General features: G+C 48.5%; 1 protein-coding gene across 1 annotated transcript; it reads right to left on the reverse strand.

The window, feature by feature from the left end:
* Positions 1-310: 310 nt before the first annotated feature.
* Positions 311-1,521, reverse strand: LOC129199818 (chondroitin sulfate synthase 3-like). The gene has a single exon (XM_054810864.1). The coding sequence runs from the start codon at positions 1,337-1,339 to the stop codon at positions 311-313; it is 1,029 nt and encodes a 342-aa protein (XP_054666839.1). The 5' UTR covers positions 1,340-1,521.
* Between the last annotated feature and the right edge of the window lie 15,650 nt (positions 1,522-17,171).

Below are 17,171 nucleotides of genomic sequence, written 5' to 3' on the forward strand. Positions count from 1 at the left end.
CCGCAACCGCGGCGGGGGCTGCCCGGCCGGAGCAGGACGCAGTCGGCAGAGCTCTTCGCCGCTCCCGCCCGCCGCCTGCCCACGGGCGGCGGGACGAGGCGGGACTGCCACCCTTGGGCTGCGCAGCCGAGCGCGGCGGGACGCGGCGCCGGCACCACCCCGCCGCTCCGCTGCCCGCCCACGGCCCCTGTCCGCCGGCCCACGGCAGAGCCTCGCCCGGAGAGCCGCGCCGCAGCAAGCGCGGGGGCCGCAGCACCGAGATCCCACGCCAGGACCGCTCACCGCGCCCGCCGCGGTCCAACCCCCCGCCTCAGCCCTCCAACGCGCCCCGGCACCGCGGCCTCCCCAAGGACGGCCCGGCCCGGCCCGGCCCGGCCCCGCGGGGGCACCTCGAGGTTCCCACCGGCACCTCAGCGCCGGGACAGCACCCCACGGCCCGCACACGGTGGCTGGAAGCAAACTCCGCCGGGGCGGTGGGTGGGCCGAGGTACCCCTTGCGCTCCGCCACCGGGCGGGAACCGACTCTCCCCACCCCCCGCGGGACCCCGCCGGGCCGCCAGGCCATCGCTCCGCTCCCTCCCTCCCGGCGGCGGGGCGCGCCCCGGCCACCTTTAATGTAGACGTCGTCGTCCGCCCGCATGAACCATTCGTACTTGTCCAGGTAGCGGTCGTGCATGTACTTGATCATCATGAAAGACTTCTTCTGCGGCGGGCAGGAGTCGTCCACGCCGGCCAGGGCGACGACGGGCAGCCGGGGCAGCCCGGGGGGCGCGGCGGAGCCCTGGCTGGAGAAGAACTCCACGCGGCCCGGCACCGACGGCGCCCACGTCCGCTGCGCCGCCACCGCCCGGCTGCCCAGGTACTTCTGGGCCGTCATCACCCCCACGTAGAGGAAGTTGCGGGGCTTGGCGTAGCCCGGGGCGCCCCCCCAGTCCCCGCTCCCGTTGTGGCTGCCGCCGGGCCGGCCGCTCCGCTTCTCGCCGCCTTCCTCCTCCTCCTCCTCCGGCTCCCCTTCCCCGCCGGCGGCGGGGCTGGACACCATGCCCTCCGCCGGCGGCGGCGGCAGCTCCCAGGGGCTGCTCCTGAAACTCGTGCCGCCCAGCACCGCCGCTGCCTCCGGCGGCGCCTGCTGCCCGCCCGGCACCGCCGCGCCCCCGGCCGCCCCCGGCCCCGCCGAGCGGCCGTAGTAGGAGCAGAGGCTGGAGCCGCGCCTCTTCTTTTCGCTCAGCTCGGCCACTTTCGGGGCGATGAGCCAGGAGGCGGCGGTGAAACCCAGCACCAGCCCCAGCCCCAGCCCCAGCCCCACGCTCAGCCAGGGTCTCCGGGACCGGGCTGCCATGGCGCGGGCGGGGCGGCTCCCGGAGCGCCGCTGCCGCCGCCGGCTTCCCCCCGCCGCCTCCCGCTGGAGGCGACCCCCGTCCCGCTGCGGCCCCGGGTGCGGCGACTCCCGCCGCGGCTCCCTGCCCCGCCGCGCCGGCCCGGGCGGCTGCGCTGCTCCCGAGTCAAACTTCTCCGGGCGTGAGGGCGGCGGCCCCTCCGCTCCGCTGGCACCTTGTCACCGCGGCGGCTGGTCCCTCCCCGCCCCTCCCACCAGCTCAGCCTCCTCCACACGGCGGCCGCGGCCCCCTCTCCGCGCTCCGCCATTCAGCCAGCTTCCTCCGCGGCTGCCGAGCGCCTCACCCCGGAGGGCGCCGCCGGCCGTGCCCGAGCCGCTCCGGGGAAGTGGCCGCCGCCGCCGCCGCCGCCGCTCCGGAAGGAAACGATTTTTTTAGGTGCCGCTCGCAGCTCCCCCGCGCCGCGGCCCCGCCACCCTCCGGCGCCCCCTTCCAGTCCCGGGACCAGGGCCGCCCGCCCGGCCGCGCCTCTTGGCCCCGGGTGCGCCCCGGTGCGCCCCGCTCCCGCCTCCGCGTCGGGAGAGGCCGGCGGCTCATCTGCGGCCGCAGCTTCACATCACCCGAGGGCGGCCACGGGACGGCGGGTGGGACCGTCCTGCCCCGGTTTCTCATCCCAAGGGTGGTCATGGAAAGACAGCTGAGGGCTGTAGTTTCAGGAGGAGGGAAGCCGTCTCCTCTGCCCCTGCTCCCCGGCCTCTTCACTTCAAACGCTTCATAACTTTCCAGCCAAGAACTGTAGCCCTCCCTGACCATGTCTGTTCCTGTGGTGTGGATTCCCACAGCCTGCGTATGTTGTTATCACCAGCTCCAAGGTGCTGGAGCAGAGCCTCTTCATCCTCCAGCCTCGGGGTGACTGCACCGTCCACAGCCCAGGATGACTGACACCTGGAATTAAACGTTCAGGCCACTGTGCCTGCAGAGATAGCTTTAATTCTGAAGTTTAAGGTCTCCCTTGTCTCCTCCATATTTATATGCATCCCTAATTTCATTGTGCAAGATGCTCATCTCCAGCAAGAGTCATAAATTGTTCATCACATCCATTTGTCATTTCACTGAAATACACCAAAGCTACTGAAGATGCAGTAGCAAATGTTTAATCATTTGTCAGCAAAACCACCCATTTTTGTAGCTAAGTCTATGGGATTTTCTGTCACTTCACACGACTTTATCAGTTGTCAGGCACATATGTCAAGGCAAGAGGAGGAGTATGGAAGCTGGTACGGTGTGATGCTAGCAGAAGTAATGGAATAGTTGTGAGAGAAAAAATTTCAAACCTTTTTCCAAAAAGACAGAAATTACTTTGCCCACCTAACGAAGAAAAAGGCCTCCTACTCTGCATAGTCTTTAGCTATGAAAGATCACTCACTGAAGTAAATTTCAGTTTTTCCTTGTGCCTTCACCACATGCAGTGAGCAGGCTGTGGGCTCTTTGTGTTTCTGAGATGTGCAAGCATCATGCTCAGGAAACATACCCTCTGGCTTCCCCAGGGCTGAGCATCCTTTCCAAAGCAGCCCATCATTAATTTCCTCTGTACATCACACAAGCTGCAGGATTTATAATGCCGAGCAGCAAGGCACTGAGTACCAGTTATTCACTCCGCTGTCACCACTAAAAACAACAGCCCGATCAATGTGTCCGGGCACATAAATGTTCTGGGAGCAACAGGGTGGCAGATTCTGGGTCTGCCTTCACGGAGCTACTAACAGGCAACAAGTGAAGGGGGAAGGCTCTCCTTCAGAAGGCTTCACCATGGCATGAGGGATTACCAGGATTAGGATTGTCTCAGATTTCCATATGAGTCTTCCATTTAAAAAATGCTGTCCCACAGTCCTTCCCCTCCACTCCCACAAACAGTTGGGGGGTGCTGGGTCCCAGCAAGTCCTGCACAGTATGACTTCCAGCAGTAAGGGCTCCTTTACACCTACACAACCTCACCATCACAGTGTCCTAAAATTTCAGACAACTTGCTGCTAAGGGGTCGCACAGGTGCAATGTCTGACGCTGCGCCACTTCCATCGCTTATGCATACACTGAAGTGACTCCGGTCAGTATCAGCTGTGCCAGCTCCTTAGGTCTGACAGTGCTTATTTTTGTCACAAAAATAGCAGGTGGGCCCATGAGAGGTGACCATAAACCTTTTACACACCTCAAAGATGAAAATGGACCTTAAGGCATTATGTGTTATCAAGACAGTTTATAAGGGAATAGAGTATAAGGATATTTGGAGCAGAAATAGTACACGTGTGTACCTGCATTTATATTTTTTAGTTCAATGCTATACCAGTATTTCAATACACCGTGGGGAAATGTGTTCTGGGTTTTTACGGACAGACCGAAACACAGGCTGGGCTGCTTCTATAGGAACAACAGTGGCATCTAGTGGTTAATAATAAGTCCCAGACCTGTGTTCAGTAAAGGAGCGACACTCAGAATGCCTTTCCAATTAAAAGAAGTATTTGATATAATCACTTGTTAAGCTGGGCTTAGTCACTTCATGTCTACATGGCTTGTTATGTGTTCGAACGCATTTGATAAGACTATTACTCCAATGTCACACTGAATGTGTTTGGAGGGAATGGGAGAGGCGAGGGCCTGGCAATTTCTTAAAAAACTTGAAAAGTAATCTTGTAGCAAAAATTGGATTGGAAATTAGAAATCCTGCCTTCTGTCCACTGTACCATGTGTTTCTAATTATAATCTCAGGGGAGTCTCTTAACATTTTTAGTTTTTCTCTTGTGAAAAAGGTGGAAAACACAATCTCCCATTTCACCATAGTCGTTTTACAGCCTCTAATCAAATTTTACACACATGTCCTTTGATGAAGAAACAGCAGAAACATAGGGCTATGATTGTCATTAGCAATACTTTTAAGTGAAAACAATGGGGCTTTAGCTCCAGAAGAAGTGGGCAATCTTTCTTACACAATGATGCCAGCAGAAGCCAGAGTTCAAACGGGTGGGTATCCACTTCTCACTCTCACTTTACTTTTTTCAGAGTCATTCTGGCCATACTGAACCCAGTCACTTTGTCTTCACCGGGCACAAAGCCCTGAACTGAAGGAGTGGTCAACACGTCTGCAGTCTCGGAGAGGAACAGAGCTGGGTCTTACTACTTTTTCTTCTCAGGTGGAAGTCCAAAGCCATCAGTGATAGATTGCTAGGAATTCCTACTAGGTTTCAAATTCAACACTAGACAAAAAATAAAGGGTGATAAAACTTGAGTGCTTTATTGGATGTTTTCACTCAACTAGCTTGCTGAAATGCCTGAATATGATGCTGACACTTGAGCTGCGCTTTACAGGTTGTACCTATTGTGTAAAGGGCATCTAAACCAAGATAGACATAACACTGTTTGCAATCTCTTCACAGCAGCCATAGGTGAAAAGCATTGACTAAAGCTAGCTCCACTAGCTAGTGAGGCTCAGGGTAAGTTGTGAAACTGTATCTTTGGGCACGGTCTCTTATCCTGCTAGTCCCATGTCTTGTGTCAGTCATCTCCAGAAGGAACACTTTAACAGCAGAGGTTGATCATCTGACACAGACATCGCCCTGGAGCAGATTAGAGCTGAGCAGGGAAGAAAAACCAAGTTAATTCCACCATCACAAAGGATCTCACTGAACTGATTTCTGTTCCAGTTTTATTTCACTCAGAAACAGATATCCTAAATAAACAAACAGGTCAGTTAGAACAGCAGCATTTATTTTGTGCATTAGTAACCAGTTGCTACAACATGCAATAAGTCAGCTGTAAAACAAAAGGAGAGGTGCCTGAGGACTGGAGGAAAGCCAACGTCACTCCGGCCTTCAAAAAGGGCAAGAAGGAAGACCTGGGAAACTACAGGCCAGTCAGCCTCACCTCCATCCCCGGGAAGGTGATGGAACAGCCCATTCTGGGGATCATCTCTAAGCATGTGGAGGAAAAGGTGGTTACCGGGGGTGGTCAGCATGGATTCACCAAGGGGAAATCATGCCTGACCAATCTGATAGCCTTCTATGATGGCATGACTGGCTGGGTGGATGAGGAGACAGCAGTAGATGTTGTCTACCTCGACTTCAGCAAGGCTTTTGACACCATCTCTCATAACATCCTCATAGGTAAGCTTAGGAAGTGTGGGTTGGATGAGTGGACGGTGAGGTGGGTAGAGAAGTGGCTGAATGGCAGAGCCCAGAGGGTTGTGCGAAGCAGCACAGAGTCTAGTTGGAGGCCTGTAGCTGGTGGTGTGCCGCAGGGGTCAGTACTGGGTCTGGTCTCGTTCAACATATTCATCAATGACCTGGACGAGGGGACAGAGTGCACCCTCAGCAAGTTTGCTGACGATACCAAGCTGGGAGGAGTGGCCGATCCACCAGAAGGCTGCGCAGCCATTCAGTGAGACCTGGAGAGGCTGGAGAGCTGGGCGGAGAGGAACCAAATGAAATTCATCAAGGGCAAGTGTAGGCACCTGCTCCTAGGGAAGAACAACCCCAAGCACCAATACAGGTTAGGGGCTGACCTGCCGGGAAGCAGCTCTGAAGAGAAGGACCCAGGAGTCCTGGTGGAAAACAGGTTCTCCATGAGCCAGCAATGTGCCCTTGTGGCCAAGAAGGCCAGTGGTATCCTGGGGTGTATTAAGAAGAGCGTGGCCAGCAGGTCGAGGGAGTTTATTCTGTGTCCAGTCCTGGGCTCCCAGTTCCAGAAAGACAGGGAAGTACTGGAGAGAGTCCAGAGGAGGGCTGCAGAGATGATGAAGGGACTGGAGCATCTCTCCTGTGAGGAAAGGCTGAGAGAGCTGGGTGTGTTTAGCCTGGAGAAGAGAAGACCGAGAGGGGATCTTACGAATGCTTATAAATACCTAATGGGTGGATGTCAAGACCATGGGCCAGACTCTTTTCAGTGGTGCCCAGCAACAGGACAAGGGGCAATGGGCACAAACTGGGACACAGGAAGTTGCATCTCAATATGAGAAAAAGCCTTTTCTCTGTGAGGGTGACAGAGCACTGGACCAGGCTGCCCAGAGAGGTTGTGGTGTCTCCTTCTCTGGACATACTCAAAACCCGCCTGGACGAGATCCTGTGCAACTTGCTCCAGGTGATCCTGCTCTAGCAGGGGGGTTGGACCAGATGACCTCCAGAGGTCCCTTCCAACCCCCACCATTCTGTGATGCTGTGATTTTGCGACTCTGTGATTCTGTGATTCTGTGTAATGGGCTTTAACTTCTGGTCAGCCGGGGACTGATCAGTCACCTTCTACACTTTTTCTTTTGAGAGCTCTAGAATCTAATGTCCTAGTTCCATCAGGATTGCTTCTACGCCAGAAAGAATATATTCTGCTGAATTTGGGCCACCATCTGCTGGGTAACTGAGAAGTCAAAATATGCCCCAAATCACTTGTTAATCAAGTGAAGGGTGGAAAGGAAATGCGGGGTGATTCTTTCTTTAACTGCTGGATTCTCTTCAGCCACATGCGGGTTTCAAGCATTGCTAATCCAATCTCCTATTCCTATTATCGGGAAGCAGTGATGGTAAAAACCGTGCTGTATTATTTTATATGATGCATTTTTCAAACAGAGCAACAGTTTCCTTGTAGAAGTTTGCTGAACTGATTGCATGAGTGCTATTTCCTACACATACTTGTACTCACAAAACATCATATCTTTTAAATCAAATTTTTTTTCTTCTTGAATGTAATTATAAAATGAAAAAATGCATAATTTAAATTCCCTGTGCTTGTAGAGTGTTTATTTGTTTCTTTGTCGTTCCCCCACCATCACCACCACCCCCCCCCTTAAAATTCTAGATAGTCTGGACAGGACACTTTATATAAATTGGTTGCTATTTCTGCCAAAGACACAATTCTTTTGGAAAACCTTCTGCCATCAAGAGCTAGCTACTCTTTGCACAACTCATTCCAGCTACATATGGCCGGAAATCAGCAGGTAAAAGATAATGTTACTCTAATGGAATGTTTAGCAAATAATTCAGAAAGCAAGCCGAGAAGCAGCTTCTGTCAAAGGCTTTTCTAACGAAGGGTATAAAATAAAACAAAACGGTGTCATAGTAACTTGGTCCCGAAGATGCCTCATGATGGTTTGAATTATAATGAAATGCCGCCAGAAGCCATCAGGCTGTACCCACAGTATTGTTTCACAAGGTGGCACAATTGCTCTTCGTATTACGCACGTCCGTTTTTCCTCGGCCACCAGAGAAGTGGTTCACATCCCCGTGCAGCTGTGAAAGAGCCTGCTTGTCTGCAGTCACAGAAGGCATAAGCAAGGTAGGTAGCCTTTGTGCCCAGCCCAAGGCTTGTTGAAATCGAGCGGCTTTCCAGCCTCTTCGATGGGAATTTAGTCGTTTATCCACCGCGGGTTTATAATTGCTTGTAATTTTCTACGTTATTTTTACAGACGTAAGTTTCTCGAGGACAGCTTACCCTGGGTGCACTGCCCTCCCTTTCTGTCTTTGTTTTGAATTTGACAATTTTTCCGTACCATCATGCGGCAGATGGGACACACTTTCTGGTGTGATATGTTACTACCTGAACCCACTTGGACTGATTTGGGTAGCAGTCTTGTCTGCAGGACTTCACAATCCTACACAGGTTGAGTAGCTCTTTTCGTAAAAGGTGATCTTGAAAAAGCAAGACATACCGTTCATCAGGCATTGCAATTGCAATTTCAAATGGCAACTGCGCCTAGAAAACCAGAGAGGTGATTCTAGTGAGAAATAAGGGAATGCCACGAACAAGGAATATTTGCCCAACTCTCCTTAGCTTCAGTGCTGAAAAAAAATTCCTCAGCTGATCAATGGCAGGTCCTTTGAACACATCCCTTTGAAACAGGCATCTCGGCACAAACATGGCTTGTCATTCATTACTTCTGTGGAAATCTTTCTCTTCGCCAAAAGGTTACCATGGAGCTAACAGAATAATCCAATTAATATCAGTTTTCAGGTGAGGAACTCACCTCCCCCTGTTTGGCACAGAATTGTTAAGTCACACGATTTTCTGATGCCACCAGTGCACGTGAAGGGATGTAGCCATCTCTCAGCAAGCATCATCCGGTGCTGAGCTGACAAAGCAGAAAACATACTCTTCATGATATTGGGTGCCTAGATTATGCATTGTATAGCAAATGTTTTGGAAGGGGAGGAGGAAAGAGGAATCTAGAGTTACAGCTCTTCCATTTTCCAATCCCCTCTGAAAGCTCTCCTGCCAGGCTTTCTAATCCCGTGCGTGATTAGCTGCAGCAGACAAGATATTAAACTTCTCCAGAGAAAGAAGCTCATAATGCTTATCTCTCGTCCGGCTTTTCAGAAATCTTAGTATGATTACTAATAAACTCAGCTAGTAATCAGAACTAGAAGCTGAATTGACACATCCGTAATCCTACCAAGTTCAATGAGACTGCTTCTAAGTTGCCCCGGTTTTGGCTGGGATGGAGTTAATTTTCTTCCTAGCAGTTAATTCTAAAACACAGCACTACGCTGTGTTTTAGAATTAGGATGAGTTGATAACACACTGATATTTTGGTTGTTGCTACGCAATGTTTACACTAAGTCAAGGACTTTTCAGCTTCTCAGCAAGGAGGCTGGTGGTGCACAAGAAGCTGGGAGAGGACACAGCTGACCCAAACTGGCCAAAGAGATATGCCATACCATATGACACCATGCTCAGTATATAACTTGGGGGAAGCTGGCTGGGGCTTTAGATGGTGACTCAGGAACTAGCTGGGCATCACTAGTCTGCAGATGCTGAGCAATTGTGCTGTGCGTCACTTGTTTATTATGTTATCTTTATTATTCTTATTCTCTTCCTTTTCTGTCATATAAAACTGTCTTTATCTCTACCTATGAGTTTTACTTTTTTTTTTCTTTTTCTGAGGCTCTTCCCCATCCCACTGGGATCAGAGGGGGAGTGAGTGAATGGTTGTGTGGTTGTTTTAGCTGGCTGCCAGGTTAAACCATGACAAAAGTAAATACAAAACACATACTGCAGAAGTGTGTTGTCATTAGAATTCTTGATATTTTGCTTTAATGTTTCAGTACAATTCTTTGTATTCTTAATCCAAACTTTGGAAATTAATCTCTAAGAGCAGGAGGGAAACATGACATAATATACAAATTAAAACTTTGTTTTACTAGATTTATATAACAATAGAACAATATTGCTGTAACGTTTAACGCAAAGGGTGAGACTTTTTTCATCCTGACATTTCAAGTTGCATACTAGAAGGACAGTCCATTAGGTGCCTTTGATGTTAAATCTGAGGAAAAGTGATATTTGAGTAAAATTCCTAGCAAATTTGGAAAAAAAGTTTATTATAAACTTGTTAATATCCTCTTCAATTCTTAAAAAAGGTCTACATAAAACAAAACATTGTAGGAAACTCACCAGACCAACACGCCTAGGATCAGATAAAAGACTGCTGGGCTCACCGCTCTCTCCTTCTAATTTTTCCTTTTAAGATGTTGCATGGTTCAGTGACACTACATGGAAAAGGGCGTGTGTATGTTTTTATTGTCACTTTTGTTTTGGCTGACTTATAGTGGAAGATAACTATCCAGTTCTTCCTCTGGGAGCAATAGCTGCTCACCTCTCTAGGCTTCCTGATGTTGCTTTTCTAGGGTTTTCTTCTAAGTGTTTTGGGTTTGTTTTTAATTTAGTTTAGATTTTTATTTAGTCTGTGAGATTTTTCTTTTAAAATGGCTTGAACAACCTGCAGAGGTTTTGGCATCCACTTCTCAAGCAGTACCCTCTGCCTTCACAAAACAACACAACAAAGTATATGCCATGCAGCTTCCTCGCATGCGTTGCTTCAGCCTGCAGATTAGCCAGTAAGGTATTTTTGTACAGAGGATACAGCTATTGCTATTAGAAATTAATCTGGTATTTTACCCTCTTTTGTTTCTTTTGTTTCCCAGAAGAAAAAAAAAAAAAAAAAAAGAGAAAAGAAAAAGATGACTTCTTGTGGCCAGGTTGATAACATGGTGGTGTTACCTTTGGTATTACAGCAATTAGTAAAAGCTATTTCAACAAGAACTTTTTCTGCCTTATGAACATATTTTAAAATTGTGGAAGAAAGCACTACACACGTTCTTTTCCTACTGTAGATACTGTAGGGAAGTTATGTTAAGCAAGAAAGGCTTTTACTTTCAATCTTAATCTTTCTGCATACTGTCGGTGCCCAGAGTACATTGAGAACCAAATGTTTCTGCTGAGGTCTTTAAAAGAGAGATTTTCTGTCATGCTCTTTACAATTGTAGCTACCTCTTTTCCGGCATTGATGTACATGGCTTTCTGTCTTTCCTAATCACATAGGGAGATGCAGCACATTGCTGACTTTCTTTCAAAGGGCAGAAATCACTCGGCTTAATCCTTATGTCTGCCGCTAGAATTGTAGGCAATAAGGTGTGACCAAAATGTTAATTCAGGAAACAACACTGCATTCTCTAGTATCAGAAATGTGCAAGAACCTCTAAGAAACAGACTCCTTCCGCCAACAGTTCCCCTGGGGTGAACAGGTCCTCAATTGCCCTGAAACATTCTCCAGATTCCCCTGCTTACGATTCTTTCAGGAACATTATCCCAAAACACCCAGGCAAGGTCAAAGCACGCTTCTTGGGATGACAGTTGCAGACCGTGCTTCAGATTTGGAAACCTCCAGGTTTTGCAGCATTTTGGAAGAGTCTTTTTCCCTGCAGCCTCTACCAGTGCCTGCATACTGTGGCTCCAGAGAGTGCTTCCCTGCTTCCAGGTGAGAGAGTCTCTGTCAGCACAAGAGTTGCCCATGCACCATACAGTCTCATCCTGTGGCTTCAAAGGAGAGGATGCCATGCCTGTGGACTGGAAGGATGCCACAGTGCTCTCCAGCCACGTGCCTGATCTGATGTCAGGATCAAAGCCTGTGCGGTGAGCTACAAAACATATCTGCGTTACAGGTTAGACGGCAGGAGGGTGCAATGGACCTGCGATGCTGGGAAAGATGCACCCTTCCTAACTTATCTGAGTATTGCCTATGGAGATCAGCCCCTCTGGGGAGAAATCATACACAATCTCCCAAACCTGCTGAAACCACTTGAGACTCTGCCTTCCGTATGAGTCCACAGCTGTTGCAGTACCTGAGGAGGCAGAGAGTAAATACTGCTGTTCTCTACACAGGACCATTTACTATATCCCACATTGTGTTGGGTTTGCGTGGCAAGGTTTTGGTAGTGGGGGAGCTACAGGGGTGGCTTCTGTGAGACGTTGCTAGAAGCTTCCCCTGTGTCTGACAGAGCCGATGCCAGCCGGCTCCAAGACAGACCCACTGCTGGCCAAGGCCGAGCCCATCAGCGCCTCTGTGGTAACATATTTAAGAAGGGAAGAAACAAGTTAGAGAGAGCTTTTGCAGGCAGAGAGAGGAGTGAGAAGATGTAAGAAACTCTGCAGACACCAAGGTCAGTGCAGAAGGAGGGGCAGGAGGTGCTCCAGGTGCTGGAGCAGAGATTCCCCTGCAGCCTGTGGTGAAGACCATGGTGAAGCAGGCTGTCCCCCTGCAGCCCATGGAGGAAGGATGAGGGGGTGTAGAGATTCCACCAGCAGCCCGTGGAGGACCCCATGCCAGAGCATCTGGAGGCACCTGAAGGAGGCTGTGGCCCATGGGAAGCCCATGCTGGAGCAAGCTCCTGGCAGGGACCTGTGGCCCCATGGAGAGAGGAGCCCAGGCTGGAGCAGGTTTGCTGGCAGGACTTGTGACCCTGTGGGGGACCCGTGCTGGAGCAGTCTGGTCCTGAAGGTCTGCACCCCATGGGAGAGACCCACGCTGGAGCAGTTCATGAAGGACGGTAGCCCGTGTGAAAGACTCCACGCTGGAGCAGGGGGACGATGAGAGGAGTCCTCCCCCTGAGGATGAAGAAGCAGCAGAGACAACGTGTGATGAACTGACCGTAACCCCCATTCCCCGTCCCCCTGTGTCGCTGAGGGGGGAGGAGGTTGAAGCCGGGAGTGAAGTTGAACCTGGGAAGATGGAAGGGGTGGGGGGAGGTGTTTTAAGATTTGGTTTTATTTCTCGTTCCTCTACTCTGTTTTGCTTAGTAATAAATAAGATGAATTTTCTCTTTAAGTTCAGTCTGTTTTGCTCGTGATGATAATTAGTGAGTGATCTCTTCCTGTCCTTATCTTGACCCACAAGCTTTTCGTTATACTTTTTCTCCCCTGTCTAGCGAAGGAGGGCAGTGATAGAGCGGCTCTGGTGGGCACCTGGCACCCAGCCAGGGTCAACCCACCACACACATATAGGTGGGAGCATGTATGGATTCATAAGAGAGTGTGATTTAGTCTCATTTATTTATATTCTAAGATGAGAGAGAATACTACTACAAAATACAGAAAAAATCAACAGCTTGCAAGAGGAGCAAAATAAAACAGGTTAAATACAATTTACATATAAATTGCCAATGTAAAGTTGTGTCACAATAATTCTTCATAAATAAACGTTGCAAAGGTGAAATCTGAAAGGGTTTTCATAAGCATGGATTTCACAGCCTCGCCTATCACACATATTATTTCAATTTGGCTTTAATCCAAAAATAAATTACAGGACTACGGAGTTCACGTTTATCTTTCATTAAATTGCAGATTGAATATGTTCACTTCACAAGTAAAAGATGGGGTTGGTAACAGCTGATGTTGCAAACTCATCTTGAATCTAAAATTCAGGCTACTGCTGGATTCTCAGAACTGCACATAATTCTGTAAGATATAAAGGATTTGCTTTCAGTAATGCCCGTTGCACTTCACTGATGGCTCTGTGGACAGTAGGGAAGGAGCAAGGTCCTGCAGTCAAATTCCTGCTCCAGTAGCTGTCATTGCTCTGCAAGGAAACAGTGGCAAGACCATGAGTGTGTGAATGTGACTGAATATACAGAAGGAGCTGATCTCTCTTGAAAGAAATGGCAACATTTATGCAAGATCTGGCTAGGTGCAGTGCCCAGGAAAATCAACAGAAAAGGCTTTAATCAAATGCCCTCAGATGGCTGTGAGCCTTAATGGCTTGGAGCAACAATTACTTTCCAAAATCAAACTGTATGTAGAAATGCAAACGGCTATAGTATCAGATGTTGCGATCATGCAGGCACCACATAACAATACCAAGTTTGGCATAAACACCCTCGGGTTTTAGAACACAAGAATAAAAATAAAGACCATTAAACTATTTCTTAGTTAATATACCATTAATGCATATGATTACCCAGATGTACCAATGAATAAATATATGCTGATGAAAACGTTAAAGGACAGTTGGCAGTTGCAACTACTGCTCTGTAAGTGATGTGTATATGCCTCTACAGTAATACTGAATGCCCCAGGGGAATTTCAAGCTTAATGTTTTCAAAAGTTTCCTCTGCAAGACAATTGAAATGTCTTTGTCTTTTGCAGATGGTCACGCTAGCTCTGACATGAGCCATTTTTGTGGGGTTGGGCACATAACGGTCTACCACTTAAAGCCCAATGCTATAAATTTTCTGTGAGCTCACACAACTAAAAGGGAACTATTCCCTGCTTCCTGGTGATATTTTAAAGAACAAAAATGAAAAAGCAGTGAAAAAAGTTTTGTTTTGGCTTCAAAGACTGAGACCCTACCGCAAAATTACGAGACCTGTCTGATCAGTGATACAAAGAGCTCCAGTCCTTTCAATAATGAATATGTCAGACTTGAGTTCTTCCTTTCTTGCATCAAGCAGATCCATTTGTCACCATTTTTTAAGGCTTTTTTGTTTTCTTTTGAAAATGGCATTCATCGCCATCACTCCTTCTTAACTTCCTAACAGAGCTCGAATGGATTGCAGTGGCTGCAACAACATAATTGAAGCCATCCCTAAGGCTGCTTTTTGAGTTCACACAATATGTGTCCAAGATCCTCTTAAAAAGAACACAAAATAGATATCTGAAATTGTTTTCCATCTCTGATATTCTCTGAACCAGTTCTTCATACCTCAAAATCTAAACAAAAAACCTAATTCTACATTAAAGTTGGTTTTGGTCTTCCTTGGGGGAACCACACTTCATATGACTTCCAATCCCACACACATACAAACAAAACTCAGACAGAAAGCTGAGACACTCATCATGCCAACAATCCCTAGTAAATGGCTTCTTAGCTGGCATGGCACTAAGTTGTTTTATCGACAAATACCATAACAGCTACTTGATCTTTGATGTGAGCGCCTAAATTAATGCATATCTTTAATCTTACTATTCCATAAAGCTCTCTGATGGCTCATGGATAACTTGTTGACCTGGCGGTGCTGGTTGACAAGAGGCTGAACACGCGCCAGCAGTGTGCCCAGGTGGCCAAGAAGGCCAACAGCATCCTGGCTTGGATCAGGAATAGCATGGCCAGCAGGAGTAGGGCAGTGATTGTGCCCCTGTACTCAGCTCTGGTGAGGCCGCACCTTGAGTGCTGTGTTCAGTTTTGGGTCCCTCAGTACAAGAAGGACATTGAGGTGCTGGAGCATGTCCAGAGAAGGGCAACAAAGCTGGTGAAGGGTCTAGAGCACGAGTCTTATGAGGAGCAGCTGAGGGAACTGGGGTTGTTTAGCCTGGAGAAGAGGACGCTGAGGGGAGACATTATTTCTCTGTACAATTACCTCAAAGGAGGTTGTAGTGAGGTGGGTGTTGGTCTCTTCTCCCAAGTAACTAGCAAAAGGACAAGAGGAAATGGTCTCAAGTTGCATCGGGGAGGTTTAGATTAAATATTCGGAAACATTTCTTCACGGAAAGAGTGGTCAGGCATTGGAACGGGCTGCCCAGAGAGGTGGTGGAGTCACCGTCCCTGGAGGTGTTCAAAAAACATGTAAATGTGGCACTTCAGGACATGTTTTAGTAGGCATGGTGGTGTAGGGTCAACGGCTGAACTTGATGATCTTAGAGGCCTTTTCCAACCTTAAGATTCTATGATTCTATGAAGTAAAAGTACTGATTTACATTTAGAAGCACAGGTTCAAAATCATTAATATGGTATTAAGCTTGTCATGCTTACCACGATTATGGAAAGGATGTGTTTGAAATTGTGTCCATTTTACACTTCTTTTTAATATCGAAGTTAATTTTATTAAGCCTAAACACATTGAAACATAACTCAAAATATAGTTTCCCCTTGGAATGAATCTTCACACTTGAAGGGGCTACAGTGAAGAGAGACATTATGAAATTCACTGTTTGTGACTCACATATTTACACAGAACCACAGAATGGTGGGGCTTGGAAGGGACCTCTAGAGATCATCTAGTCCAATCCCCCTGCTAAAGCAGAATCACCTGGAGCAGGTTACACAGGATAGCACCCAGGCGAGTTTTGAATCTCACCAGAGAAGGAGACTCCACAACCTCTCTGGGCAGCCTGGACCAGTGCTCAGTCATCCTAACAGTAAAGAAGTTTTTTCTCATGTTCAGATTGATCTCGTCCAGGCGGGTTTTGAGTATGTCCAGAGAAGGAGACACCACAACCTCTCTGGGCAGCCTGGTCCAGTGCTCTGTCACCCTCACAGAGAAAAGGCTTTTTCTCATATTGAGATGCAACTTCCTGTGTCCCAGTTTGTGCCCATTGCCCCTTGTCCTGTTGCTGGGCACCACTGAAAAGAGTCTGGCCCATGGTCTTGACATCCACCCATTAGGTATTTATAAGCATTCGTAAGATCCCCTCTCGGTCTTCTCTTCTCCAGGCTAAACACACCCAGCTCTCTCAGCCTTTCCTCACAGGAGAGACGCTCCAGTCCCGTCATCATCTCTGCAGCCCTCCGCTGGACTCTCTCCAGTACTTCCCTGTCTTTCTCGAACTGGGGAGCCCAGAACTGGACACAGAACTCCAGATCTGGCCTCACCAGGGCAGGGCAGAGCAGATGGGGAGGATAACCTCACTCGACCTGCTGGCCACGCTCTTCTTAATACACCCCAGGATACCACTGGCTTTCTTGGCCACAAGGGCACATTGCTGGCTCATGGAGAACCTATTGTCCAACAGGACTCCCAGGTCCTTCTCTGCAGAGCTGCTTCCCACCAGGTCAACCTCTAACATCTACTGGTGCTTGGGATTACTTCTCCCTAGGTGCAGGAGCCTACACTTGCCCTCGTTGAATTTCATTTGGTTCCTCTCCGCCCAGCTCTCCAGCCTCTCCAGGTCTTGCGGAATGGCTGCGCAGCCTTCTGGTGGATCGGCCACTGCTCCCAGCTTAGTATCGTCAGTAAACGTCTGTCCGGGCCACTAATGAATATGTTGAATAAGACCAGAGCCAGTATTGACCCCTGGGGCACACCACTAGCTGCAGGCCTCAAACTAAAGTCTGCACTGCTTATCACAAGCCCAATTAAAATGAAATGGCCAATCAATACAACCAAACAATGTATGCTATTTAAAAAGGTCATGGAAAAGTTAGATATTTTCATATGTCTTTTACAAGGCTCCACTCTGATTAAAAACAATATTTAAGCTACTGACTTACATCATTCAGCCTTTCTCAAACTTAAGCCGCATTTCTTTTTTTCTCTCTGCTTTTGGTATATGAATGCCAAAACCTCAATTTTTCTAAATATCTTGGGAAGGTCTAGTGCCATAACTTTATTGTTGTACAGTGCTAGAAATGATGAAAACAACCCTTTTTTTCCCCCACTATTTTCTCTTCAAATAAGTTCCTGTCTTGGTCCATAGTTATTTTTTGTAGAGGGTAAATGTACTTAAAGGAACATGCCTCTTACTGCACAGGTAGTTGTGTGGCAGGCTGTATTTGTACAGCAGAGTCATCCAAACTTGCAAAAGATAAAACTG

This window comes from Grus americana, chromosome Z (genome assembly GCF_028858705.1).
Source record: "Grus americana isolate bGruAme1 chromosome Z, bGruAme1.mat, whole genome shotgun sequence".
Taxonomy (NCBI): domain Eukaryota; kingdom Metazoa; phylum Chordata; class Aves; order Gruiformes; family Gruidae; genus Grus; species Grus americana.

What these genes read in the sequence shown, in the direction of transcription:
- LOC129199818 (XM_054810864.1), bottom strand. Translation starts at nt 1,339, where the DNA reads ATGGCAGCCCGGTCCCGGAGACCCTGGCTGAGCGTGGGGCTGGGGCTG.